General features: G+C 33.5%; 1 protein-coding gene and 1 long non-coding RNA gene across 2 annotated transcripts; one reads left to right on the top strand and one right to left on the bottom strand.

Moving 5' to 3' along the window:
• The first annotated feature begins 13,638 nt into the window (after positions 1-13,638).
• Positions 13,639-14,977, top strand: LOC114756571 (uncharacterized). The gene is made up of 2 exons (XR_003741472.1): positions 13,639-14,252; positions 14,666-14,977. It is a non-coding gene; the product is annotated as an uncharacterized LOC114756571 (long non-coding RNA).
• Positions 14,978-21,095: 6,118 nt separating this feature from the next.
• LOC114756569 (pentatricopeptide repeat-containing protein At4g38150-like) lies at positions 21,096-23,895 on the bottom strand. The gene is made up of 2 exons (XM_028945518.1): positions 23,734-23,895; positions 21,096-22,456 (listed from the first exon to the last, which is right to left on the bottom strand). Exons 1-2 carry the CDS (start codon positions 23,800-23,802, stop codon positions 21,284-21,286), a joined length of 1,242 nt encoding a protein of 413 aa, XP_028801351.1. The 5' UTR covers positions 23,803-23,895; the 3' UTR covers positions 21,096-21,283.
• Positions 23,896-27,080: the final 3,185 nt, after the last annotated feature.

The following is a 27,080-nucleotide window of genomic DNA, read 5'->3' as shown; positions in this document are numbered from 1 at the left end:
AATTTTTTTAAAATGTGTCCTTTAGGTCGGTGATGGTGGAGAATAGCAGCATCCACAATAAATTATTAAAAAAATTTTCCGTCCATAAATACATATGTATAAATTAAAATTCGTACAGTTTTTTTTAAAAATAAAAAAATTAAATTTGTAGCGGTTACATAACCGCTACAATTTTATTATACAAAATTATAATTTGTAGCCGCTACAAATACCGCTACAAAATATTAGAGGTTAGGTATACGCTAGAAATGAATAACAGCTACAAAATGCAAATAAACGCTACAAAAATACCATTACAAATGTGTCGCTGATCTCTATAAATACCATATCTTCTCTACATTCATTTACTCCATCTCTTTTCTTTCCTCTCTATTCTTCTTCATAATTCTCTCTTTTTTTCTTACTATCTCATATGGTGGTTTCTTTCTCTTTACTGTATGATAAGTGAATTTTATTTTATAATTCATTGTATCTTTTATTTGTTTTTATTTAAAATTTACTAACATATTTATTTCTCTTTTTCTTTCAGATTTTTCTTCTTCACACTTGTCATGCCCTCCTCAACTGATTCAAATACTCCTCAACCTAACACTATGGGTTCAATATTACAAATATATCATCTTCAATTCAACTATCTTATTAAATATTCAATTCAATTATCTTATTAAATTAAATTCACTTCTTTTGACACACTCATAATTTAATTACATATTGTTTATTACAAAATTTAAATATATAAAATGTAACATATAACTAATTATACAAATTAACAAAAATTCTTCAACATAATTTATTTAATGGTTTTTAAAATTATAATATGAAAAACCATAAAATTTTTTTCTGGCACGGTAAACATTTCTAGCGGTTCCAAACCGATAGAAATATTTCGTCAAATTTAAATTTTGCGCCAAAATTTCTAGCGGTTCAAACTGCTAGAAAAGTTTTTTGCCGCCATTCCAAAAATTTAATTGGCGGGAAAATTTAATTTCCCAAACATTTCTAGCGGTTCTCTAACCGCTAGAAATTTCGGCGCGCTACTGAAATTATTTAATTCCCGGCAAAATAGATTTGGTTTAGCATGTTTCTAGCGGTTATAAAACCGCTATAAATTTTATTCCGTTGAACATTTTCTAGCGGTTTTATAACCGCTAGAAATGTTTTTCCTTTAGACATTTTCTAGCGATTAAAAACTGCTAGAAAGCTTCTAGCATTTTGACCATGATGTGTAGCGGTTGCCATAACCACTAGAAATTTTTTCTTGCGCCTGATTTTCTAGCGGTTTTGTTAACCGCTACAAATGTTATTTGTTGCAGTTAAAACCGCTAGAAATGTGTCACTCTAACCGCTACAATTGACATATTTTTTTGTAGTGACATACTCAGAAAATCCATGAGAATATATATATACATTAGCACAAAATGGAATAAGAGTAGAGAAAGCAAGATGGAGAGGAAAAACTAAGGAAAGAAGCTCAAATCTCTTCAAAGCTCCAACTTCTAGCTAAATCTCCTTCAAGAAGCAAGCCCTAGTGATGAGAGCCTTCGTCATTCACCTTGGGGTTTCCAATCAAAAATAAATCCAAGCAATATATATAGTGCAAAACTCATGTCGTTTCACTTTGAGGATATCAAAAATAAAGAAGTGACTTGGAAAGGGATTAATTTTCTTTTTAACTAACTAATTGGCAAAATTTAAAAGGATGCAAAATGAGTAAATAATTTTTGGATTTTTAGTTTATAAAATGGATATGAATGAAATAAACAAAGAGAATTAACAAGTGACAGGAAATGGAAAAGCAATCATCTAGCACAATGATTAAGGCTATCATTACTTCAATTAATTTAGGAGTTAGCTAAATTCAAAAGACTTTAAAGAGCCACCCCTTAGACTCGGTTTAATTAGAATAATCAATACCAAGCCACCTTGAATATTAATTACTCACAATTAAACTGTTTCAACACAATTAGCCAAAGAGAATCAAAGAAAAACAATTAACATTTTTAGTCCAATAACCAAGCCACCTTAAATTACCACTGAATGTTCACAATAATTTTAAAACATAATCTGACCCAGTACAATGTAAAGAAATTAAAGCTAATCACAGCATAATATTAAATGTTAATCAAAGATTCCAACAACTACAACCAATCTCAATACAAATATAAATCATCACAGCCCATTCAAACATTATAAAATTCATTCTAAGACCTAGAAATCACAATTACAATAAAGAAGTAAAGATCGGAAGAGCTCAAACTCCCCTTTGAAGCTCTAAGTTCAAGCCATAACCATTGCTCTAGAGAATTGGAAGGATTTAGCTGCTCCTAACCATCACTACAGCTCCACCAAAATTCCAATTCGGTTCAGCCATGAAGAACAATGAAGATGGAATCTGGAGGAGTGATTTCGCCGTGGAAGCTCACTGTTTTCTGGTCTCTGGTGCTGTCACGCCGTCGCTGATCTGTCTCTGTTGGCCGCCACTCCTCTAGTTCTGTTGCGCAACGCAAAGAGGAAGAAGATGATGATGGTACCGCACACGTAGCTGCCAAGCGCCCCTCGCGTCCTGGTTGTTCGTTCTCCCTCTTTTCTTTTTCTTCCCCCGCCACTCGTGAGCGCGTCCTCTAGTCCTTCACACCGAATATGAAGATGGTGATGATAATTGTATATTAGATTGGGGGAGCAAAACGTTGCTTTATTTTATATATTTTTAATTTATTTTTTTATTTATTTTTTATTATTTTTAAATCTTCCAAAAACCTGCAAACAAAATTCAAGGATAAGGTAGTATTAATTGTCCTCAAAAATCAATTAGTCACAATTAAACCAAAATATGACAATTTTGCCCTTATAAAATAATAATTCAAAATAAAATATATTAAATCAATTAACAATCAATTAAGGCCAAAAGGACTAATTAAGTTGACAAAACCCATATAAAAGATATCAAAATATATAAAAATAATTGAATTTGTCACCTAGCACAGCCAAATACTTCCAAGAACCACCCAGAACTGAAGAATGGCGGCCAAGGTCAAATTTGGGGGGCTTAAAACCTAGAATTTTCTGACTTAGTGCTTCTGTGTGTCTTGCTATCAGCAACTACGTCGCGGCCTGAAAATTTTGCATCGCGGCCGAGTTTTCCTCTATTTTAGTTGGGCCGCAGCCAGGTCAGAGTGTGCTGCAGCTCATTTTGCCTATGGAAAAATTTGTACTTCTAGCTCAAATAAGGAGTTCTACCTATGATTTGGCCTCTATTTGTTCTTCTTTGATCACCATAATATAATTCTTGAGAAACCTTGATCTTTAATTCCTTCTGAAGTACTTCCACGTGGCTTGAAACTTTAATTCTTAGACTAAAATAACCTTGCAAAAGTAGAAAACTTTATAAGCTCAAAAATAACAAGAAAAAATGCCAAAATATGAACAAATACATCTAAGAGTGCATAAAACTTAAAGAAAAAGTGTTGAAATAACATGAAATTCTAGAGATTAACACTCTTATATTAAGGAGCAGGGGTAATATCAGGAACTTAATAAGGTAGTAATAAATTATAACTTTAAAATCTTTTCACAGTTATTTATAATTGTCCATTTTAAAATTTTCATCTACAAATTTTAATTGAAAAACCATCCTTTATAAAATTATAAGAGAAGTCTCATCAAATAATAAATAATTGAATTATCTATATTAGATATGAAATTAATGAATATATAAACCAACCACACTTTGGCTAATGATGATGATGAGAATAAAATTAGAAAGTAGAAGACGGTTATGAGAAGTTAGGAGCATACACTCGGCATTTTTTTGGAAGAACTATCATTGATGATTCTGGATTATGTCTCAACTTTCTTTCTTTTTTTTTAATCGGGGGATTTATTAAAAGCCATTGTTAATTCTTGGTCTTATTTTAGGAAGAATTACTATGAAGTCTCAAATAAAAAACATAATTACTAAAAAGTTTTAGTGACAACAAAACGGCTTAAAATGACAAGTTCTAGAGTAGTAAATAATAACTGCTCAAAGTCCTAGTCACTGTTTCATTACCCAATACTACCTCTAGTTTTTAATATAAAAACTATTTTGACATTTAATTTAGTCCTAAATATAAGACACAATCTATTTTGTCTCTCATATTTATTTCTCTTTTTTTCCAAGATGGTTCTTGTAATAGTTACACATAATAAATGTTCCATCAAATGGTAGTTTAGTTAATACACATGATTAACAAGGGTATTTTAGGAAAAATAACACTTATTTATTACAAATAACTAACTTAACTACTTTTCTTAATCACTGAAATTAGCCAACAAGCTCCTATATGAAAGACTAGGGGTAGTATTAACAATTAGGATGAGTTGAAAAAGGCAGTCAAAGAAACGAAACATTTTGGTAATTAATATAAACTAAGAAATAAAATTTATATTTTTATATGACTATGTCAAGAATTTGGTTAATAATAAAATTATTATTATTATTATTATTATTATTATTATTATATTATTATTATTATTATTATTATTATTATTATTATTATGACGATGACAATGACAATAAGTAGAAAAAGCAGATGTGTCTGACTACCCCAAAAAAAAATAGTGGTAATTAATTTGTGTTTTACTGTAATTTTATGGGAAAATCCCTTAAAAAGACGCATTAATAACTAAAATTTTTATTTGGGAAATTAAATTTATTAAATTCCTAATCAGGTCACATGACTCAAGGAGGGATTTTAAAATTTTGTGAAATAACTTTAATGCCCTTTTTATTAGAAATATAGAGAGATGAGAATTCTGTTATTCTCATGTTGCGTGAGAATTCTGAATGAGAGAAACTTGGCATATACCATTGCAAAGTCGGAAAATCAATCAAGTAAGTAGTGGTGAGTTAGTTTTTATATTAAATTTTCCTCCCTTATTGCAAGTATGTTATGGAGATAGAATATTGTTAATTTAGAATAGAAATGTGTTAATTGTGAAACAGAATGTGTTAATTTTCAAGGTTGTATTGTGATCAAGTTTTATTCAAAGACCCATTGCAAATGTGTTATGCAGATATAAAGTAGTTAATTTAGAACTAATACTTGTTAACTATGTAATTGAACACGTTAATTTTGAAAGTTGTATTATGATCAAGTTTTATTGCAAGTGTGTTATTGGTACATAAAGTTATTAATTTAGAATTGAAACATGTTAATTGTAAATTGGAACATGTTAACTTTCAAAATTATATTGTGATCATATTTTATTCAAAAAAATTATTGCAAGTGTTTTATGGAGATAAAAAGTTGTTAATTTAGAATCAAAATGTATCAACGGTAAAATAGAACATGTTAATTTTGAAGATTGTATTGTGATCAAGTTTTATTCAAGGACTTATTGTAAATGTGTTATGGAGACATAAAGCTTTTAATTATTTAGAAGTGAAACTTGTTAACTACGCAATTGAACTTCTTAATTTTTTAAGCTGTATTGTAATAAAATTTTATTACAGACTTCATGTAAATGTATTATAAAGATAGAAAGTTGTTAGTTTAGAATTGAAATGTGTTAATTGTAAAATGAAATATGCTAATCTAGAATTTTCTTTTCGTTTCTAATGAAAGGGGCATTAAAGTCATTTAATAAAATTTTAAAAATTCCTTTTTAGGTCATATAACTTGATTAAGGTTTGACAAATTTAACAACCTAAATAAGAATTTAAAGGGATTTTCCCTAATTTTATCGTGCCGGGTCCCTGAAAGGTAACTTTCTCATATGATTATAGTCTTGTGTGATGTCAAAATTATATATATATATATATTTCTGTGGACTTGGCGTCTTGAAAATTTTAAACGGAGTCTTGTAGCCCGAATTATTATTGTTTGAAATTTGCTGCTTAGATAGTATAATGCTATTTGATGACACCAATGGACCACGAATTAATTAATTGCACATCTAAAGTCATTTTTTTATTTGATAGAGGATTGATTGAAAGCCATTGCAAATTCTAAGTCTTTATTATATTATATTGCCTTTGGACAGATTATTATATTACATTGTATTGTATTGTCGATCTCTTTCATCACCACAGATAACATTTATGCCGAACTCAAGGGTCATTCGAGGGAAAAATCCAATCACATGGTTAACGCATTTATTTATAGCACAAAAAAGAAGTTTCAAATTACTAACTAAATTCTAAATTAAGTTTAGTTCTCATACTTCAATAGATTTTAGTAACACTTGACTTGTAAAAACAACACATTTTGGTAAGAATTTCTTATTTGGAATTTAAAAAATCTTCATGAGAATTCTAATGGGAAAATGGCAATACCTCACGTGTTATTGGTTTTTTTGTAGTAATTTTTTTCCTTAAAATCTCATAGCAATTCTCCAAGTATTGGTCGTTTGGTCACTTTTATCAATAGCGAGTTAACCCAATAGCATGTCACCCATTATGTTTGGATAAGGTCACAGACTTAAGTTTGACATTAATATGTTTGATTGCATGCTGTATTTAAATTGTGTGTGTATATATATATATATATATATAAAAGAAAGTCTCTTTTTGATATTCCTTTTAAGTTTACAAAGTGACTTGCAAATAGTCATTTAGATAATGGCAAATCATTGGAAGAGGGATCCAGATACTCCCCTTTTTCTTCTTTCTCTTTTGCTTCTCAAAACTTCATATTCACTCTTAGATCTAATAATTAAATGATAAAAATTTAATATTTTGCTTCACCAAAAAAATTTAATATTTTGAAATTGTTATTACAAATATAAATTAATAATTTTAAACTGTTAAAATTTGGCATAGACAGTGCATAACAATAATATAGAAAAAGTTTTAAAATTTTAATTTGTAAAATATAATAATAATAATAGTTTTATAAAATATTAAATCTCAACTATTTATTTAATTATTTTGATCTATAGATTCTGAGAAGAAATAAAGAAAGTGAAAGCATCTTATTTCTTGTGAAAGAGACATATGAAACTTTAATACTCCTCTGGTCCTTAATATAGAATCTAATTGTTAAGTTGATTTTGGTTCTAAATATAAGACCCATTTCTCATATTTATCAATTTTTCTTAAATTACCCCTATGTATATTCCCTCAATCATAATCAACTGGAAGAGGGAAAGAGGATATTAAGGAAGATGATTATGGTGTTTTAGAAAAAACGTCATATTTCTTATAATTAACTAACTTACCTAACTTTATCAAATTAGTTAAATAGGTCTTATATTAAAGATCAGAGGAGTACTTAATATCAGCACTCATATTCTCAAATGTTTCGATTAATATATACATTTCATCTTTTAGCAAAATTTTTTGGACCAAACAATAATTAAATTTTTCTGATAAAGTAAGTGTCATTTCTCCTTTTAAGAATTGTATGTAGTTATTCTCACGTTTAGGAATTATATTAGGCCTATAAAAGTAGTAATAGAAGTATAGTGATGGGCATATTTTTTCTTTTTTGAAATTTATGTTGAGCAGGGTGGTATAATCTTTGGCATCTTTCGTCGATTATTACACAAATATGATGAAATTTTTTTCTTGGGTTTGATGGCTAATTTTTTAAATTATTTTTAGTTTGTTGCTGCTGAAGAGTCAAGCAAATTTAAATTTGACAACCAATTGTTCGCTGTTGCTGATCTGGTGACAATTGCATCGTCAAAACGATATCCATTTATATATTCTAATAACCGATGAAAAAAAAAAAGCACCTCTTTTGGGACCAATCAAGTCATTTCATTTAACAAGTCCCATCTGCAAACCAGTATCTATATTCATTAACCAATAGCCACAAACACACTTACTTCTACTTAGATTTGTATGAAGTAAGAAAGGCATTTCTTCAGTAAAATAAGTTAGATATATAATAATTATATATATGTATGTGCGTTTGTGTTAATATAATCTTTAGTGTTTGAAATTTGACATCGTTTTGGGTTTGCTCCATAAAATTTGATTTTATTTTGATCAGCATAAAGACTTTTAATTCCTGGAATAGTATTTTTCAAAAACCATAATTACTGGTTTCAAATTTCAAGGACCAAAATCAAAATTTAAATATTAGAAATGATATTAACCATACATACATACATGTATATGCAACAAAATTTTAAAAATATATTATCACGCAGCCATATATATATGGATTAATACAATTTTTAGACTTTAAAATTTAACTTTATTTTTTGGTCTCTCAAATAGTTTTTTTAGGTTCTGAAACAAGGTTTCAAGAACTAATACCTGTGGTTTCAATTTTCGAAGATCAAAACTAAAACAAAGTCAAATTTCAGGAATTAAAGGAGATATCAACCATACATATTTGTATATTTAATATCAACGTCAACGATTATGTCTAGCAAACAGTACAACCAAATTTTAAAAAAAAAGTGGTCATGCAGTCATCTGAGTACAGCTAACAGCCTGGACTTTATTTTTTATCATTATTTTCTTTATTGAATGTATTTTTATAATAAAATATAAATGGATGCACAAGATGTCCACACCAAATGACCACCCCTAGCTGTACTATAAATTATATTGGCACCCATAGTTGGTTTGCATCATCAAACAATATGTCTTCTAAACACTTCTTCCTAGTGTTCCTTATGGGAGTGATGTTTCTCATCACTTCAGGCTTTGCAGATTATAATCAGCTTGAAGTTGCAGAACCACAATATATGGACCACCCACCAGCTGATAATGATAATGATATACCACCAATTGTAGCCTCTGTTGAAAATCCATCACTTCAAACTTATAAGCCTGAAGTCGCAGATGAACCACAATATATGGACCACCCACCAGCTGATAATGATAATGAAATACCGCCAATAGTAGCCTCTGTTGAAACTCCTGGAGGGCAATCTCGTTCCAATGCAAAATATGAGAAACCACCCATTCATGTTCTTCTTAAGAAACCACTTGTTTAATTACAAGCTACAACATAATTATGCGTGGAGACGCCCCAAGCTATCAGACCAGAAAAATAAGAGGGTATGTCATAGGATTTTATGTATGTTGATCTTGCTATTTTGAAAATAAGTGAGTAATCGGTTGTATATTTTGGTGTTATACAAATAAGCAAATGTGTGAAGGCATTATTTATACGTCTCAACCTAATTATAGGCATTGCTGGTAGAACATTCTATAATCTTAAAATTAAATGCAATACTCTGAAAAATAACAATACATGATAGAGATTCAAATCAAAACAAAATATATAGTTGCCTAAACACATATTTTTGAATCTTCTCTAAGAATCTAAAAGTCCTTATTAACCGTTATCCCATATTCCATCATTTTAATTTGAATTGTGATGAAGTTATATGAATGACTTGGGGTTTTTGGAACAATTTATACACAATGAAGTTCGTTCTACCTAGCCCTCCCCCCCCCCCCAATTGATTATCTGATAAAGTCAAATTCAAGTACTGTCGAATCTAATTGAGGGTAGCTCTTCAAAAGACGTTTTCTTTATTCACGCGAACTCGAGACCTTATGCTTACGTATCAAAGCCCCTTCTATTAGGACTAACACCTGTTGTTTATTTTGCGTAGGTAATTGCATGAAAAATATGGGTTTTGACTTTTGAGTGCTCATGTAGATTTATGGTTTATGGGTTCATGTGTGTGTACATAGTACATACTGTTATAAATTGGATTGGTTGTACTGGATGTGGCATTAACCGTAACTTTGAGATTCAAGTGGAAATTTGGGGGGGGGGGGGAACAAGTAAGAATTAAAATTCTACGACATATATAAAAGCACTCTACGTTCATGAGAGAAAAAGAGCGACAAAGATTACAAAGACAATCTCTGTTTTTTTTTTTTTTGGGTTAAAAAAACCACTTGAATTATTCAATGATTATTTGTAATTGTACTGTTCGAGTGCTTTTACAATCAAGATTAAAATCAGCTTTTGGCTTCTAAATCAGATGGGTCAAAAGCTGATCTAGACGTGCCAAAAATTTTAAAACGTGGCTCCAAACATACCCGTAGTGTTCGGAAAGCCCCATAATCAATTAAAATAAGCTCTTTTATGTTTCGGCATGCATACACATGGAAATAACCTATCAAGGGTTAAGGTGCAAACCCATTCCGAATTCGCAAATGTACATTTGGAAGTTGGAGCCATAATATTCTTTTGGATGTAAAAATTTAATGAAGATTTCAAAAGGGTGTGAAAATTATTTTATTAATGTTTAGGTCTAGTATTGTATCTACTATATCTTTTATTGTAAAGAAACTACAAATGGTATTTGTCATATTATAATATATTTAGAATTTTGTCTTCCAAATATTGTATATTGTAATAACCTATAAAAAATATCTAGTTATTCATATTCGTTTTGGGACCAATCAAGTCATTTTCATTCAGCAAGTCCCAGATGGAAAGCACTATATATATACACTACCAACCATATATTTGCATGAAGAATAAGAAAAGTATTACTTCACAAAATATGTTAGATATAATATATATATATATAATCTAAATTAATGATAAAGTCTTCCAAATAGTACAACCAAATTAAGAAAAATAAGTGTTAATGCAGCCGTACAAATATAGCGGCAGAGTACATTGCCAGCCTGGACTCAATTTTTTTAATCATTATTTCATTTATTAAATGCATTATTATAATAAAATATAATATATTAAAATATAATGGAAGCACACAAGATGCCCACCCCAATTGGCCACACGAGTTGCTCTATAAATTATATTGGAGCTCATAGTCTATGATTTGCACTCACAGCAAAAGTTTAGCTCAACAATGTCCTCCAAACACTTCTTTCCAGTGCTCCTTTTTGGAGCGGTGTTTCTCATCGCTTCATTTGAAAATTCGGAGGCTTATCACCGCCGGCCACCACCAGCTGCTAATAACAACCATCCTCCGGCCGATAACGATAACATCCCAACATTAGACTCATCCTCTGCTGAAATTGCGATCATTGATGAGCAATCTCACGACGACAATCCAAAATATGAGGGACCATCGATTCATGACCTAGTCAAGAAACCACTTGTTTACAAGCCACACTTTTGAAACCTACCTACTTTTGAGTGGAGAAACTGCCAAGCTATCAGCCCGTACATACAAAAATAAGGTAGTGTCATAAGATTTTACATGTATATATAGTTTGGTATTATAAGTGAGTATCATGAATAATAATTAAATGTATTAATTTTAATATGTGTGTGTGTGTGTTTTTAGAGCATGTTTGGTATGTCAATGGAAGTGGGATATTAATTTTAATAAATATATGTATTTTATTATGAGAAGACCAAAATACCATTATTTTTTGAGAAAATAAAGCACAATCCCATGGATTGAAGCTGAACCAGATCCCAGGACAATCATCCCTTGCCCATGTGACCACCGTCCACCACCGTGCATCGAAGTTGTCCCACAACAACACAATCAAATCACCCAAAAACCATCGTTCCTTTTCCTTCTCCTCCTCTAGCTAACTATAAATCTCCAATACACCAATTTTTTTGGGGTTTCGATTTAAGCTTCTTCCAATCGCAAACAATGATAAAAGGAAAACCAATTCTTCCAATCGCAGTCAAAGTTAGATTTCATTCACTTCAACTACTTTCAAATACAATGTTTAAAGAAAAATTGAAGCAATCAGCGTAACGGAACCTGCCGAAAATGAAGAAGACAGAATCAAATCTTGAATGGCGCGTGGAATCGTAGAGCATAAATCCAGCAATCTGAGGTCTTCGTCGTCCTGCCGCAATCGATGAAGACACAAACAAGAGGTCATCTCAGAAGAGATCGAGAACTTGGAGATCCGTCCTCCTCCGTCGCATTCGCCGTCTTCCGTCTCTTTGCGTTCACCGTTGTCATACTCAATCGTCCTTGGTCTTTCAATGGAGAGAGGGTGAAGGGGTAAAATGGTCACATAAGTGAGTTCCATGGAACTGGAACCCAGTTCTTATGGGGGAGCAAGGAAGTGGCAGCTATCATAGTTGATGGAACTGACATTTCCATGGAACTGGCTTCCCTCTTACCAAACCATCCAATTTTCCACTTCCTGTCCCAATTCCAGTTCCAAGCCTTCAATGCTACCAAATGGAGCATCAGAGTGTTGAATGATTTATGCTTCTTTTCTTTGACGATGCTTTGGGGAAGAAATGATAATTGATTAATTGAACCAGTAAGAATCTAATATTGGGAAGCAATATCTACAATTTTTTGTTTCGAAGACAATGGTTCGTCGCTTCTCCCACCGTTCCTTGCCGTCAGAGTTGCCGTTGTCAATGCAGCATTTTGATTCTTTTGGCATGCTTTGATTCTGAGTTTTCCAGCTTCACTGTGCCATCTTTCCCACTTGCTTTGTTCGACTTTTGGTGGTTAGAAGGATTGGAGTTCGTCTTTTCTTACTCTTGTTTGACTGTTGATGTGATCTTTATCTTCCTCTCCTTTAGACTCTTAGTTTACTGCTGTCGGTGATGGAGATAAGTTCGTCCTCTGCATTTTATTTCTCTGTTTTGGATTTAATGTTCGTATTTGTGCTGGGCTGTGAAATTTTTGGTTTGTTGTGGCTGTTATGAAGTTTATTAAGACTGGAACAGTGGATTAATATGCTTGGTCATCTTGTTGGATATTTACTGCATATATGGTGTTTGTAAAAATGTTTAGGAGAAAGTTTGCTTAGAAGTCATGCTTTGTCTATTGAGTCAAGATGCTTGTTCGGTGGATGACTTTGAATGATTACATGATCTTTGATGGATTGAATGATGATAATGGTGAATTGTGGGTTGTAACGTGAGTAGTTTGAAGATTATTCTTGCAATGTTGATGGCATCCAAGTAACGGGAGAATTGAAGTTCAACGTGAAACATTTGATTTGTCATTTAAGGACCAAGTTAAATTCCTCTCATGTCCTTTGGGTTTAAATTGATAAGGATGTTGTGTTGAAAATGGCACCCAATACGGTAAATCTTGTGAGATAAATTAAAAGTGTAATGTCCATCCTATAAGAGCTATTAGAATTTGGGAGTCAAAATAGCAAGGAACAAAAAACCGGATAAACTCACTTTATCATTAGAGGCTTCAGAACAAGTGTTACCCTGATTACTTTGTGTGCTTTCCACAGGAGTTGGACTCGGGTCCGATTGGCAATGCTCTTGAATAGTGCACTGGGTATTAAATTGGTCGGAACAGTGGGTCAATGGGTCAGATCGGGATTAGACCGGGTTAAACTGATATTTATATTTTCGGTTACGGTTCGGTTTTGCTCACCCCTATAGAGAATAACACCGAACCGAACACCGAACACCAAAGGAGGGAGAGTGGAGAGGTTAGGCTTCAAAGTTCAGGAGTTATTCTCTCTAGGGGTGAGCAAAACCGAACCGTAACCGAAAACCGAACCAAACCGAATTTAATTCGGTTTTTATTTTTTTTTGGTTAATTTTTTCGGTTATTTCGGTGTTCGGTGTTCGGTTCAGTGTCCATAAAATTTTTTTGGTTATAACCGAATAATTGAATATACTATTTTTTTTAAAATTTTTTCTATCTTTCTTAATTTTAGAATATCACGGTCCAGTCATACCCAGACCCAATACTTGGTCTGCCTGACTCCTGAGCCCAAAGTTGAGCTCTAGCCCAGTGCCCTCTCCATTAGTTAGTACTCTCATCTCTCGGTCTCTCCCTCTCACAGATTGAAACACCCACTTGCCAAGCTCCTGCCCTAGATCCCGCCAGCCCAGCTCTTCCCCGCTACCAGTGTGCCCCTCAAGCTCTTGCCCTAGATCCCACCGGCCGCACGCGGCACGCCACAGCCTCTAACTTCGCCCTCCTTCATCCTCCCCTTCTCAGTGGGAGAAGATCTGAAATCGCAGCATCGACCTCCCCTCCTCAGCAGGAGATGATCTAAAATCGACCATTGTTGCCTCTACTTCCTTCGTTCGTCCCTTCTCAGCTTCTCATTGTTCGTCTCTGAGAGCTTCAGGTTTGTGGGTTGTGCCTTCTGACATCCTCTCCTCCATCATCTTCTATTCGGACTTTGGCGACTCTGCTTCGTCTCTCAGTGTCTGTGCACCTCCAAATCGGTCGATCATGGCCTCCCTCCTCAACTCCATTGCTCGGATTCCGAGCTTCATTGAAGCCTTCTGGCACATCTCCAGTCCAAAGGGGTAACTTCAAGTCCTCTTCCCTGTCTTTCAACTCCACCGCTTCTGTTGCCCCTTCATTTGGTTTTCAACCATCGTCGCCTTCTTCTGAAGTACAAGGTATGTGGGTTGGTTCGTCCCTATTTTGCATCTTGCCATGCTGCTGTTGCTTGCTTGCAGAGCTGAATTAAATATGGTTAGAATCATTTCTTTCCTTGCAGTGTTCTTAGCTAGACAGAATATTAACTAACTGATTGAGTTAATTGATTTGTCATGTAATTCAATTTTTTCTCTCTCCACAGAACATGAAGCTAAACAACTAGATTCCTCATAAATTTGATTTGGCATGTAAAAGCATCATTAAGAAAATTCAGCCCGAACCTTGTCCCTTTCTGTTGTTTTGCACTACACTGCACAAATACCTCTCCGGTTAGAAAATGTAAATTAAAAAGAGAGATTGATTACAGATGGGAGTTATCTATTCATTATAAATTGTCCTCATTTAGTTTCTTATATAATTTGATTGATTAGAGGTGTCTTCTCATGGTGAAATCATAGGTGATGCTTGAGTCGGGGATGATAGGGCTACTCAAACAACAAAGCCTTCAATGCCGGTTGCAAGTGGGACTACAAAAAGAAAAAGCATGAAGCCAAATTATATAAGAATTTGGGGATAAGGATTGTATGGAATTTGTTGTAATTTTGTTAGTTTGTTTGGATGTTAATTAAGTTTGGATTGATGCAAGAAAGATGAAGTTGATTATTAGTAATATATGTCTGGAATTTAGAACTTTTGTTACACCTTTCAAATATTTAAATTCATTGTCCAAAAGAAGCCCAAAAAATTCATAATCTTACTATTTACCCTTTTTTTGGCATTCCAAATTAGTATGATACATTTTATAAAAAAAAGCCCAAAAAAGGGCCCACTGACTGAACAAGCCCACTAACCGAACTGAAAATATTTCGGTTCGATTAGTTCATTACATTCGGTTTCGGTTCGGTTTCAAAATTATGATATGTTCGGTTTTCGGTTATCTTCATTAACCGAACCGAATAACCGTTTGCTTAGGCCTAATTCTCTCAGTCTCTCCTCTCTCTCATTCAACTGAAGCACCGAAAGAGAAAAAGAAAAAAAAAATGCAACAAATTTCGCTGTTTTTTTTAGCATGGGTATTTAAGTAATTTTTTTATAAAACTGAGCAAAATAACTCTCCTCTAAACAAGACAAGGGTTAGAACCTATAACCTTTGGCCTCCTTAGCAACCTTTATTACCATATATCTCTAAGCTCTGTTCAGTACTCAAGCTACAACAATTAATATAAGTATTAATTAATTTATTATGAAAATTTCAAGATTATTACACTTATGGAGTGCATAGTCACACCACTACTACAACAGAGACTTTTTACTTCTATTCTGAAGGGCTTTTTACCTCTATTTTTTTGGAGGGGGATATAAAAAGAAGGGACATAAATAAGTATTCACATTTCACTTCTATTTTGAACAAATGTGAAAAGTCGGACTTTTCTTGTCTATCCAAAAATAGGTGTGAAAAGGGCTACTTTTCATGTCTGTTTTTAGGAAAATAGAAGTAAAAAGTGGCTCCTTTCCCTTCTGTCTTCGGAAAAAGAGAAGTAAAAAAATGACATTTTCTTTACAAAAAAGAGAGGCTCTTTAAATCACTTCCAATCCAACAAAAAAATGTCCTCTACTCAAAAGTCACTATATAAAGAAGATTTATACATAAAAACATAATAAGTCAAATCACAACATATATATTAATTGTAGTGTTATATAAATACTCAAAAGTCACAATAATAATGTAACATGAAAGTATCTAATACAAGTAAAATCACAAGGCCATTAGAAAGGACTGATTGAGATCAAAGTGAGTATTGACAGTTATACTTATGGGAAGAATCCATCGCTCTTCTTCAAAATCCATAGTTCACAACTTGTTCCTTGCAAATCCATAGTTTTCGTGGTTTTGAGATGTGAACTGCATGTGAAGGAAAGCACTATTTTAGAATTAGGAAAACAAATGAAGTTACACTAGTGCAAAATACAATTTAAAACTTCAACTTGAAAGTAATTTCAACTTATGGCCCGGAACACATAACGTACAGTTTCAATGCATGGCATAATTCATATGAGAAGGTTCAAGAATTAACAATAATCTCACTACCTTCACAGCTTGCATCTTGTGGCATCATAGTCAACTTGTTTGTCCAACCCAATAAGAGCTTGCAATTCATAGGCTCACTGCTGCAAACCCGTAGAGTATTGTGCTAACATTTCTTCAATCAACGTTTGATACTGAGAGTCAACAAGGAGTTAATTAAATTTCAGCATCAACTTCCATAGAGATAACAAGATTTATATTTTTCCTAACAGCATACACCCATACAAAAGGATTGTTTAAACTAATAAATAAATTCTGCTGTCAAGGACTTATATGCTAAGCATGTCTAGGCAGAGGGCAAACATGATGCACAGAAATTCAAAATTCAAAATCTAATTTGAAAAAAAAAAAACAAAGAGAAAAGGATGTGGACTGGGTTGTTATCAGTTATGACTCAAAATCAGAAGAGACAACCGACCCAATTTGCATAACAATAACATAAAGAGGACCAAATTGTTCTGCCTTCATTATTAAAGATTTAAAAAAAAAATTGAAACAAGAGATTAAATGATCGAAATTTGGTACCTGAAAACATGTTATAAAAAATACTATTATATGAATAAAGAAGTAAACAACAACAATAAATCTTTTTCAACTAGTACCCAAAGAATATAGATACGACAGTAATTAAGAAAAGACAAAATGAAGAAACTTACCACTTGGGAGTAATAACAACAAAAATTGAGGAAGCTTCTATAAAGCCTCTCCTCAATCACTGTAAACAAGAATGAATGACTTAGGCATATCTTTGACTAACAACTAACAATTAGATTTACTAGCTGCAAGCTCTTCTATATGAGAAAAAATCATTTTAATATATGCCAAGTAATAGGGAAAACAGGATTGCTAGATAACACAATGCCTCGGCCTCTTCTTTGCCCTTCTTATTAGTGGGCACCCTATTCTAATGCAATAATTATTAGCTTCCCATTATTTTGATTCAAAATTAGGAGCAAAAAAGTGAATGATAAAAAAGTAGATAACAAAAAAGAAATACAAGCAAATCTAATAAGAAACTTAAAGTTACTTATACTAAAATAGTAATAAAACTGAAAATAATAACAACAACTAATTCTAATAATAAAATAATAAAATACTAACAAATCTAAATAAATCCTAAAAATCTAAATAATCTAAATATCCTAGATAATTCAAATATTCTAGAAATATAATAAACTCATAATTATTTTTTTTCCATGTCCCATTATTTCTCCCCTACTTGAAGAACTCGACTCCTGATAAGTTAAAATTGATGCACAAATCTTGGGAGGAAAGGGAGGGGTAAAGAGCTTGGCATAATACTTCAATTTGGGACTACTTTCCAATGAGGAAGGTACCAAAAGAGGAACCATTGGCAACAATGAGCAACTGGATCTTGGATAGTATCTAGAAAACTTTTCCAGTGTACAAGATACCGTTGGAGTGATTTGTTCAATAATAAGGCAATCTTAGGAGGTGTATGTTTCAAACGAGATGTCACTATAGAATAATGAAACTGATTCTTGCTGGCCACAATATAAGAAGAAACTACTTACACTTGTGCCAATCGAACAATCTGATCAGTATTTGAAATTTTTTTTACCGTTAACGATAATAAGATCAAGGGTCTCGCTCAATTGAATCACAGACATGTCCAGTGGTGCCTGTTGAGTAATATGAATGGGCTCTACATGAGTTGTAGGCACCACTTCACTTTTACAATATCTTCTTTCGTGTTTAATGAATGAGCTTTGATCCTTATTAGTTTAGTTACTTGGAGAGCCTTTTCCACTTGATTCTTTGAATTACTGATGAATTTCATAAGCTTATCAATTCCCTCATTAACTCGTTTTTCAAACTTACTGGGTGCATAGTTACATGATTATTTCTAGTAGTCAAGTTTAGCTTCAAGTTATTCTATTTGCACCTTGCAACCAAGTTGTCGTTACATGACATACTCATAACAGTAATGATATGTAGAATTAGCATAGTATTAGGCAATGTAATCATCACAATCAACATAGTCATATTGCACCTGGTTGACATACCGGTAAGTGTGAGTAGTGTATCTAGTACAGTCATGATCAATATCCTTATATGGGGTGTCATGTGTATAGTGAAGCTTTCTGTAAAGGTATTCTTTATAACTTATACTTAAAACTAAGTAGCATAACAATTCTTTTCTTACTCTCCTTTTTTTTCCCTAAACTAACTTTTCTACCATCTAAATTTTTCTTCTCCCTTTTTAAATTTCCTTCCTCCTTTTTTTTAAATTAGAGAGGCTAAATAAAACAAATAAATATAATAAAGAAATTGAAAAAGAAATATATCCCAATCTTTCAATAGCTTAGGAAGGTACATAATTGAAGAATGGCCAAATGGCTCAAAAGTGTAATTTTACAAAAATGGATCCAAAAGTTTAATTCCCCCTAAACTCTGGGTTTAAAGTGTAATTTTGTCGGACATCTGGGTCAAATTGTAATTGTTTCCAAAAATTTGGGTCAGAGTGTAATTTTTTCCCAAACTTTGGGTCACGAAATGTAAATTTTGTGAAATACAATGTGATGCACGAGGAATTCACTCGTAGACGTTGAGGAGGCACATGGAGGGGTGTGGAGGCTCTTTTTGATTTTGGTCAACTTTGGGTTCAGATCGTGTTCATGAGGGCAATTCTAACTATACTGGTGGTGTCGTGATTTGACATAAAAAATTCGGGATCTGGGACTATTGGCTGACGGTTATGGCAGGAAAGTCATGAGTTGGGAAATCTGATCAAATTTGTTTGCAACGGTGAGGAGGATGGTGGTGGAGACGCAGCAATGAGACGTTGGAAAATCAACAGATGTGTTGATGCGGCGGTTGCGGATGGTTTGAGGGAAGCTGCATTTAGTTGTCAAAAGAAAAGAGTTTAGGCACAGAGAAAAAGATAGGAACCTAGTTCTTCTTATGCCAAATTGATAATTTATAATTATTTTAGAAATATAATAAAATTATAATTATTTTTTTTCATGTCCTATTACTTACCCTCTTTAAAAAAATATTGAAAATAGGACATCAAATTGAGAAAAATTAGGATTTACCAAAAATAAAATTGAATAAAACACATTGCACCTACCAGCCTAGACTTTATTTTTCATCATGATTTTCTTTATTAAATAATGTGCTTTGATAATAATATATACTATTCCACAAAAATTGACTTCAAGATACTAACTACTACTAGAAAAATATGTTAGGACATTGAATGTACTAAAAATTAGCTTAAAATATTGGGTGCTATTAAAAAAATACTTCAGTGTGATAAATGTTAGATGCTAAATATTACGAAAAAAACTTTTAAAATATTAGGTATTATTGAAAAATATTTCAGAGTAACGTGTTAGATATGGGGTGCTAGTAGAAAAATATTTTACTATGCTGAGTGTACTAACAATTAATTTAAGAAAATACAAAAATATTTTAGGGTCCCAAAACAATGTGGTTTTGGGCAAGCAACAAAAAATCGAACTGGATACTAAACTAGTTCAGAGAGTGGTTCAAAGGTCAGTGGGTTAGAACAGGGTCAACTCGAGTTCAAACTGATCATATTAAAATAATATAATTTAATTAAAAATATCAAAGTATAACAATATTAATAATTACTGATGACAAATTATAAGAAAATACAACAGTGGTTTGATTATAATAATAACAAGATACAATAACATGGAGAATTTCGATTTTTAAGATTCCTCATTAACTAAAATTAATAGTCATTGATACCAAAATTATTATTAAAATTCATTCAAATTTATAGTGATTGAGATATTAGGACCTGAATGAGGAAAAAAAAAAATCAATAGTAAGGTAATCATCCAAACTGGTTCATCACCATTCACATCAATTTTTACCGGTTCACCCTCCCCCAGTTTGATCGGGTTAATGCCGATTCAAGTTGATTTATTACTTGAACCAAACCAAATCACTAGCTAATTTATCAGTTTTTCAGTTGAACCACCTCATTCAGTCTAATTTTCACTGGTTTTGGGGGGTAAAAGATGGTAGCAAGCGGTGAGAGCATAAGAGAGAAGCCCAACTCATTTGGATCCGTTTAAAAATTGCTTTTATGCTTTACGAGATTTTTTTTTTTTTTGGCATATTTACTTTACATGGTGCAAAATAGATTGTCTACAACTAATTCGAATGGGCGTAAAACGCGAAAACTGTCAAACGACCCTTATGTTTAGCTTGGGATGGTTGATCTTGTAAACAGGATATGCTGGTTGGAATATGTATGTCCAAAATTCACTTTTGATCCCAACCGACCTTGAAATTTGAGTCCCTTCCTTGGACCCAAGAACGCTAATATCCAAACCTATATATTTGGGCTCAAAGATAAGGTTTACGCATTTCCTGAGCATTACTTAGATCCAACTAAGGTAATGCCAAGATTAATACACGACCCGTGGCAAATTTTGATAGCAAAATTGACTTACAAATTACAATAGGTGATTGTAAAATTTAATTATTGAAAGAAAAGTTATTTTAAAATTTTTAATTGCCTATTTAATCAAAAAAAGTTTCATGATTCACAATTAAAAAGGAAACTAGATTTCTATAAGAATAGTTTACAAAAATAGCTTTAAATAGTACATAATTACATAAAATAACGTGCGTTTCCAAGTGCCTTTTTCAAAGCCTAAGAAATCATTTCCTTGAATGGGTCAGGTATACCTTAATATAGATAAATTAGTAAACCAGAGAAGACAAACAATCACATGGTGGACTTGTTCACGGTAAGAATGGTAACCGGATCGCATGCTTCGCCAAAAAGCTAAACTTCATAAACTTGATGCATAACACCTTAGTGGAGCAATTTTGAATCTTTGAAAAGCTTGAAGCTTTAACAGAGACAAGGACTAAATATTAGCGTTTAATAAAGATTCGAAGCCGTGATCGTTCAACAAAAGATATAAACCAAAATAGCTTCAGTGTCTACCAAGACATCTAAAATGGTCCTTGTGGGGTTTTCTTCCCAAGGATGGCTTCCCAAACTGAAGATGAAAATGGCGCCTTTTTGTCCAAAAATTCTCTAATTGCTTTTTCATTAAGATTAAAACCCTTTTCCATTAATCTTCTGACAACACCCTGAGCTTCGGTTACGCCTTTTTCCTTGCAGATACTGTCAACTAGACCTACAAAAGTCAATAGATTTGGAGAATGACCTGCTTCTAACATCTCCATGCAAAACTCAATAGCATCTTGCGATCTGTTACACTTGTAGAGTCCTTTTATGAGGACTGTGTAGCTGAAAGCATTTGGTGAAATGCCATTGTTTTGCATTTTCCTGAAAATCCTTATTGCATCATCGGCTTTATGGGCCTTTGTGTAGCCTTCCACAACGGCAGTGTATATGACAACCTCTGGAATAGTACCTTTCTCCCGCATCAAGCCAAAAAGTTTCATGGCCTCTTGAACAAGACCATCTTTGCATAAACCATCAAGCATAGCCACTGCATTGGGGATTAGACCAGTTGCCTTCATCTTCTTGAAGATCTCATCAGCATCCTGAGGTATAGAGTCTGGAGCTGGTTCATCAGGGCTTGACTTTTTCTCTCCTTCGAATTGGCTGCTTCCTGCATCCTCTGAGGGCTTAGATCTCTTATTATCAAAACCAAGCTTGAATTTCTCAAGAAAACTTTGGTCCATTTTCGGGGCTTCCTTATTTGCTCCTACACCCATGTTTCTACCCCGAAATCCAGCAGTGGATTGGGAATATATATTTGACTTTTCAGCATCACCGAGTGGGCTATCAGATCTTGGAGTGAAAGAACGGGAGCCTCTGCTAAATTCTCGAAAATTCGGAGGAGGCTGATCAAACTGGTGGTCACTTCTTGAAGGCCTATTTGGAACTGGTTCCGAAGGATGCTGTTGGATTCTGTCACTGGCACCCTTGTCATCAAAACTTAAAGACCCATCAGGGTCTCTCATATGTCGTTTGATGAAGCAATTATGGTCATCAGAGGAACTAAAGTGGCGTATGGTCCTAAGCCATGATGCCTCTGAACAAGCACAAGAGAAGTGCAATGGAGAAGATGTGCAACGTGGAAGAGAGAGCCTGTAAGTGCTGGAGGAGGATAAAAGCCTATAAACTTTCCTTTGCAATGCTGGCACGTAGACCTGTTCATGGATTAGGTTTAGCAGAGAAGAACTAATCTCCAAATCAGAAGTAAATGAAAATATAGGGAAGAAATTAGCAGACAACCCAATACAGAATAATAATCAAGTAAAAAGGATCCAGGAAACAAGGGATAAAAGGATCAGATTATTTGAATTTTTATACAACCTGCATAGAGGATTGGATTATCATATATTTGAACAAAGACATAAACCTAGAGGGATATTTGAGTCAAGAACAATGGACCCCAAAAAAATCGTATTCTATTTAATTGTCTAATTAGACAATAAACATTAACTTTTAGCTATCGCTTTCAATGTCAACAGATGTTACCTAAGCAATATATGATGTTGATCGTTGCATTTGTCAAAATAGGTGAGCCAATTATTCAATTTCTGAAATCTAAAACTTAGGTGCACGAAAGCAAGCTTGAGGAAAGGAATTTAGGTGATCTGAAATTCCAGTACCCAAACCGAAGTTGAAGACCAAGTAACAATAGTCATGGATGGCTGTTACAGTTTAGTTAAACTTAGAATCACACAGAGAGTAAAAGACCCCTTATTTTAAAAGAAGTGGTTGTTAGGGGAAAGGGAGAAGATCACACATAAGACAACATGAGCTACTTGACAGGAACAAATTGTGTGAAGAGAAAATGAAATTTTGCATGAGATTAAAGATAGTGTCACCAAGAATTTATCACAATTCTTTTCCTCCCCGTTCAAATTCAAAAACAAGGTTAAGTCATCAGCTTTCACAAGGCTAGGAATTAAAAGATCAGTACAGTGATACAACGATATGACATTACTTTAAGTCAAGGCTCTAAAATCAGCCAATCAACACTAAAAGGTAGCAGCTTAACTGATAAGCATAAAATTTATGCTGGCTCTTCACTGTTTTAGTGACCATAAAGATAAAATACTGATGTAGGACATGGGAAAGTGGGGAGAAAAGAGAAGAACAAAAGGAGAAGTGGATGGTGTATAATCTTAATAACATTCAACAGGCCATAGAGTTTGAAAAATGATAAACCCCAGGGCTATTGAGACAGAAATATAAATTAATTTTAAAAAATAACCTAGATATCTTATTTTAAAATAGTTTAAAGAAAATCCAAATTATTAAAACAAAGAAAATCACTAAACACAAAATAAACCCAAATATATATATATATATATATATATACTTTTCTATACATGTCTTCGGTTTTGGAGGGAAGAGAGCTTAGATGACACAAGGCATCATCTATGTAACGAAACTCTTCCTCGTTAGGGAAGCTTACCCCTTCAATATCACTAAGTTGCCCATTCCGCAGACAATCATGAGAGATTTTTCTGTTTGGGAATAGCATGCTAGGGCTTAGTTAGACATTTTGGTAAGGATGAGACCATAGCATTAGTCAATGATAGATTTTATTGGCTTTCCCTTCAGTATGATGTTGCCAGGATTTTGTCCCAATGTTGTACCTAACAAACATTGGAATAAGGCTTCTTATCAAATGAGATCTCTTACTAAATAATATATTGTTCGTAGAGCACATTGTCTGATCCATGAAGCCAAACCCACTTAGTGAAGGCGTATTGTAACTGTTGTTGTACCACCTAACAAATATCTAGGAGGGGAAAGGGAAAAGCGGAAAGAGGGAAAGAACTGGGGAAGAATGGAGGAATAAAAGATAAGATCGGAAAGACGAATAGGTAGGAAATAATCTGAAACCTACTTAATGTCAAACTTGTTGACAATTACTAAACACAAAATAAACTTCAATTCTAAGTTTTCCATCGCATTCCTTAGTTTACAAATTTTGCATATATGAAGATAAGTGGAATAAGGCTTTGTTGTTCTTGTTGTTGTTGATGATAAGTGGAAGGAATATTTAATAAACAAAATCACATACAGAGAGATAAGGGATGAAAATTTAAGGATGCCGAAGATTTTTCTTTTCCTTTTCTTTCTTTTTTTTGGGGGGGGGGGGGGAGTTGAGTTGAGATGCGTAAACCAATTTGTTAATGCATTCCTAGCTGGCGGATACTTCTTGTGGTTCCAAAGTTTTACGGGAAAGAAATAAAAGATGCATACATCAACTTAGAAGGCATCAATCTCACTCCTATGTAGAGTCAAAAGTAGAATAGACATATAGATATATCAGTCTAAAGCTCAGGAATCTCGAGTTGTTGCTAGATGAAAAACAAAAACAAGTGAAACCATCATTCAGGTGCATACCAGTGCAATTTAAAAGGAACCATAAGCAGGAACTGGGAAAAAAAAATGTTGAGATGTGCCTCATTAGCTGACGTGGATTAGTTACTGACTATTAGGAATTAGTTGTAGCTCGAAAATAATAATGAATAGCCTGTTTCTGTCAAAGTTTGTCCTGAATATTTAGCAGCATAGTTGCTGTTTTAGTGGATATGAGTAAATTTTTCTGTTTTTATTATCATTTTACATATTTAAATCGTCATTGGCAGATTCAATAAACATGGTCGTTGGGCATAGTTTACTGTGCTCTATCTTCAAGTTTTTTTTACTTCTTTTGAGGATTGATTTCTAAACCCAGCAATTTTAGATGTGCAAAGAGCTTACCATCTGCTTGTTTGTATCTATCTGCAACTTGTGCTGGAATCAGATCAACGCAGCTCTCAAAAGCTTCAGGCTACCTGAAACCAATGGAAATTAGATCCTTGTAAAGCATATTGAAACGAGATTCTTCTATGAATACGTGATACCAATTAGATCTTTTGATAATTACATCCGGGATGATTAAAGCAGAATAACGTTCCATGCTTGGTAAATATAAAATTTTGAGCAAAAAGTGTACATAAAACTAAAGACCAAAGCCATTGCAAAGTGGCGACCAAAATTCTTATCTGCATTTCCTTTTAAAGGAGCATCACTATCAACCCACTCTCACCCCATGCCTAGGCAAGCCAAGCAGTTAAAAGGTCACATAAACTCTTTCAGCTTCTAAAAAGGCAATATTTACCCGCCCACAACTAGATTAACAGAATGTGTTTTATATTGCATTGTAGCATCCAACTAGTATACCCTGTAACGCAATCTTTCAGACTTTCACAAAGAATTTTAAACAGCAACAAAGGCAATGCATCAAAAGATAGATAACCAAAATAAGTTGATGTGAATAACTTTGAGATTGAATTACAAAACATCAAATCACAGAAGCGAAAATTAAAGTAAAGAATAACCATAGAATGATGAAGTACAACGCAAACTGCAAATGTGCAAGTAGCTCACATTTTTCTGACATTATTCGTCACTAGCTAAAAGCTTTTCATTCCAAAAAAATAAAAGCTTTGTCAAAAAAGATAATTAAGAAAATGAACGCTCCTAGACATTTTTTTTGGGTGAAAATTAACCTATTTTCAGTTAATTTCCCCATCTCCAGAAGCATTGGCTGCAAAAAATACAGAAAATTACAGTGATATCCCTTTCGTAATCCCTACAGCACCTTTAGAGCACTAGCTTATAAATGATTTGTGGTGATTTCAGGTTGAACAGTGAAGCTAAGTTTTTACTTCCATGCCCAATTTTGATCAAAACAAGAAAGTGAGCTCAGTAATAGAATCACCCCAATGTGATAAACACAGAATCTGAAATCTTCAAAGGGAATCTTCGAGAAGCAAAAACATGGTAGAAAAACAGCTCAGATCGGGGGTTCCGTTTGAAAAGACGCCGAAGGGAAGACACTCACCCTGGAAAGAAGAGATGGTGGACCGCTGGAGGGAGAGGCGCAGAGATAGTGGAAACTATGAGGGGATCTCCGAAGTCGAACACATTCCAGTCTGAGACCAGAGCCTCAAACACGACGTCGTCTGCGGCGATTTGATTTTTGTGATTTATTAATATATATATATATATATATTTAGGGCCGGGTCCAATTAGTCTGATTGTTCAGTCTCCTGTTCAGTCCTGTCCGGTCCGGTCCAGCTCGGGCGGACTGGGCTAGACCAGATAGCTTCAGCGGCGTCAAGCGCCGGAATCTGTCAGTTATAGTAATTTTCCAGTTTCATCCGAGAGGTTTTCTTCAGAATTGTTAAAATTTGAAGTTAAGCATATCCCGTCAGGCTGTCACTCTATTTTGCTTCCGAGCTTAAGGATATTAGAGGTAAGGTATCTTATTGCCATAGGGTTCTCTATTTTTCTTCATTGGTTTCGATCTTTGTTGTTGACTTGAGCAGAAACAGTTTTGGATGCTGAAAGCCGGAAGGTAACTTTTCGTAACTTCCTGTGGATTTTGCTCGATGTAGCTGTTGTAGTAGTAGTTTTGCCCAAAAAGGGAAAAAATGTTGTAATATTGGTTATAACACTACTAGTTCCTAGTTTTATATGGTTACTTGATTTTATGAATAAATTTTTCTGCGTATAGTACTTTAGATGATGATGTCCATGTCTGTTCGACATAGGATCTGGAACTCCTCATGTTGCTATGTTGTTGCATTTTACATTGGGCTATTATATTATGTGATGCTGCATGCAGTCCTTGTACTGATATAATGTTTAGGGGTTACTAATGCTTCTTTTTACATTTGGGTGCATGCTACTGAGTTCTGATGTCGAAGTAATATTGCATTTTGTTTTTACCTTTTGCTTGACTCAGGTGGTAAGGGTGCC

Source organism: Neltuma alba, unplaced genomic scaffold (genome assembly GCF_004799145.2).
Source record: "Neltuma alba isolate B1F8T4 unplaced genomic scaffold, ASM479914v2 tig00010437_pilon, whole genome shotgun sequence".
Classification (NCBI taxonomy): Eukaryota; Viridiplantae; Streptophyta; class Magnoliopsida; order Fabales; family Fabaceae; genus Neltuma; species Neltuma alba.
The sequence above is the reverse complement of the archived record's forward strand: the minus strand, read 5'-3'. Positions and strand labels throughout refer to the sequence as shown.

Bases quoted from the DNA above. Each gene is read 5' to 3' on its own strand.
- LOC114756569 (XM_028945518.1), bottom strand. From the start codon at position 23,802: ATGCTATTCCCAAACAGAAAAATCTCTCATGATTGTCTGCGGAATGGG. The intron at 22,457-23,733 runs GTAAGCTTCCCT...ATCCATGAACAG, and splicing joins AACTTAGTGATATTGAAGGG to GTCTACGTGCCAGCATTGCA.